We start from the raw sequence: 2,726 nt of genomic DNA on the forward strand, positions 1-2,726 counted from the left end.
TAGCACATGCGCCATCATTTTCATCATGGACCTCATGTCCACCGGCAGCGAACAAGGTGTGGACTCCTTCGAGGATGAATAGGGCACGGATGGCGGCAGGGCCTTGTGTCTCATGTGGGCCGGTCCGTCTCCCGTGTTCTACTCTTCCTCACCGAAGACAGCAGCTTCACTTCATCGGTCTTATCATTGGTGCTCATGAAGACGACATATGTGGTCTCAGGAAGGGAACAACAAGGGCTTGGACACCGGTTTGCATGAATGACATCCGGTTTATATGAAATCCGCCGTGTTTGTACAAATTTCATCATGTTAATTCATAAAATTGTTAAAATATATGCGGCCAACGTTGAATGGCGGTCTTCTGTATCTGTGTCCATAAACTAATCCCCATTTGCGGATGGATGCGGGAGTAAATTTGCTGCCCTTACCTTTCCTTTACATAACGGCGTCCCTCATTTTATCTACGGGAAGTTGTTCCGGAATACTCTTTTGTGGCTGTAGATAAAACCACAATACCGCATTGAACAAGGCTATACTGTAAATCGGGCCTCAAATCAACCATCATTAAGACATTAACAGAGACATAAGAGAGACTTTAGTGGACACCACGACGATGGCCACATGTATTGCTATCAAAGCATCAATCGATCTTCATGGCGTCCATGATGTTCTTGCCGTCGAGCTTGCTGGAGACCACGAGCTTCACATACTCCTCGACGCTGACACTCCTGTACCGCGGCTCCTCGTCTCCGACGGCCTCCTCCAGCGGCCCGTACATGGTGCCGAACTTCCCGCTGTGGAACGTCGCGATGGACATCCGCTCGTGGCGTGCGTTAACCACCGCCCTGTGCTCCACGCTCCTGTACTTCCCGTTGGTGAACACCTCAATCACGTCGCCGACGTTGACGACGAGGGCGCCGGGGAGCGGTGTGACCGGGACCCAGCCGCCTTTCCGCCTGATCTGCAGCCCGGGGACCTTGCTGACCTGCAGCAGCAGCGTCAGCCCGACGGCGTCCGAGTGCGGCGACAGGCCCAGCACGCTGTCCACATGCGCCTCCGGGCAAGGCGGGTAGTAGTTCATCCTCACTGACTGCGACGCCGCGAGCCTCGTCATGTCCGAGTGGTCTCTCACGCCCAGGTTCTCCGCCATGGCTCCCAGCAGCTCGCCTGCAACCCTTTGCACCTCTGCAGAGTAGTTCTCCAAGCAATTCCTGCCACAGCAAACAAATCAACATCTTACAACGGTGGCTACCTGCGGAAGCTTGACGATGATATGATTTTCTTATGTCAGCTGATTGTCCATGGGTTTTACTTACTTGAATGTGGAAGGGTTGGACGGCCAGAGGCGGAGATCGCGGTAGCTGGGCGGCTGCGTGAGGAGGAAGAACATGTCCGCCCAGTCGAGCGTCTGCTCCTCCGAGACGACGAACGCCTGGCCGTACCCCTCGATCTCTCCGGGCCGCTGCGCAAAGGCCGCCTTCTCCGCCAGCGGGAGCGCGAAGAATCCCATGACGTTCCTCTTCATCTCCTCCAGGGTCTCCTCGGGTATCCCGTGATTCACCACCTGGAAGAACCCCCAGTCCTCGCAGGCCGAGCGCAGCCTGGCGGCCTCCTCGTCCCGCCCGCCGGCGAGGTCGTCCGGACCGAGGAGCCGGCCGAGGTCGATGATGGGGACGTGCTCCTGTTCTTCGCCGGCAGGGGCGTCGGGGCGCAGGTCGGCCGTGTTGGGCTGAGGCCGCACGTAGCGGCGGAGGAGGGTGGGCGTGAGCGTGAGCTCGTCGGGGCGGCCGGCGAGGTCCTGCACGTTGGGCACGGGCAGCGAGCCGCCAAGGTTCCGCGGCTTGGGGTCGGCCATCAGATCAGATGAGGTTGATAGATTATTGTGCTTGCTGGCTGCTCATCTCGTCAGTGATTTATCTTGCAGTTGCAGGTGAAAGGCGGCCGGCACGTTTGTCTTGTCCGGGGTCCTGTGCTTGTGGCGTTCGCCACGTTGAGGAAGGAGACGAGATCGACCAACAAAACTGCGAGCTGGAGTATATTGCAATAGCTAATTGAGCTGTTGTGCAAATGCCAATAGAAAAAGTCTGAGATACCGACGCGGCAGCTACCACTTTGTTTGCTTGTAAAGAGGGGAAGGGAGTATCTAGAAGGAACATAATTGGTTTGATACCAAAAATTGGTTGATATCAAAAGTTGGCAATACCAACATTTGGCAAATGCCAAATATTGGCTAGTGCTTGGTTGGCTACCATGTTTACTTGCCAATCTTACAAGAAGTTGTCAATTTTTGGCAACTTTTGATATTGCCAATTTTTGTACAGTTAAATTTCACTATGAAAACAACTTTAAACGGTGCCCCTTAAAACAAGACAATGCATTTATTTCACTATATCTTTTGAATAAAATCAGTGAAATAATGAGTGTAGACAAGTGATACAAAAGAAATGTTCAGGCATATCAAAATGAATATCCGCGTATTTCAAAATAAACGTTCATGTATTTAAAGGAAATATCACGTCAAAGGAAAATTATTGTCTTGCAAAAAGAAATTTCACGTGTATCAAAATATGTTCTTATACTTCAAAAGAAATGTCCCTGTGTTTGAAAATAGATGATGTATCTTAGGATAAATATTCATATATCTTAAGTAAACTTGAACATGTTTAAAAAACACATGTTCCAAAAGAATTATCTCTGTATCTCATACAAAATATTATTGCATTCAT

At 51.1% G+C, this 2,726-nt stretch overlaps 1 protein-coding gene across 1 annotated transcript; it reads right to left on the bottom strand.

The window, feature by feature from the left end:
- Positions 1–533: 533 nt before the first annotated feature.
- Positions 534–2,107, bottom strand: LOC125545598 (S-norcoclaurine synthase 1). Its single transcript, XM_048709612.2, has 2 exons — positions 1,317–2,107; positions 534–1,211 (listed from the first exon to the last, which is right to left on the bottom strand). The coding sequence occupies exons 1-2, from the start codon at positions 1,853–1,855 to the stop codon at positions 641–643; spliced, it is 1,110 nt and encodes a 369-aa protein (XP_048565569.1). The 5' UTR covers positions 1,856–2,107; the 3' UTR covers positions 534–640.
- Positions 2,108–2,726: the final 619 nt, after the last annotated feature.

This window comes from Triticum urartu, chromosome 3A, assembly GCF_056163025.1.
Source record: "Triticum urartu cultivar PI428250 chromosome 3A, HENAU_Tu73, whole genome shotgun sequence".
NCBI classification, from domain to species: domain Eukaryota; kingdom Viridiplantae; phylum Streptophyta; class Magnoliopsida; order Poales; family Poaceae; genus Triticum; species Triticum urartu.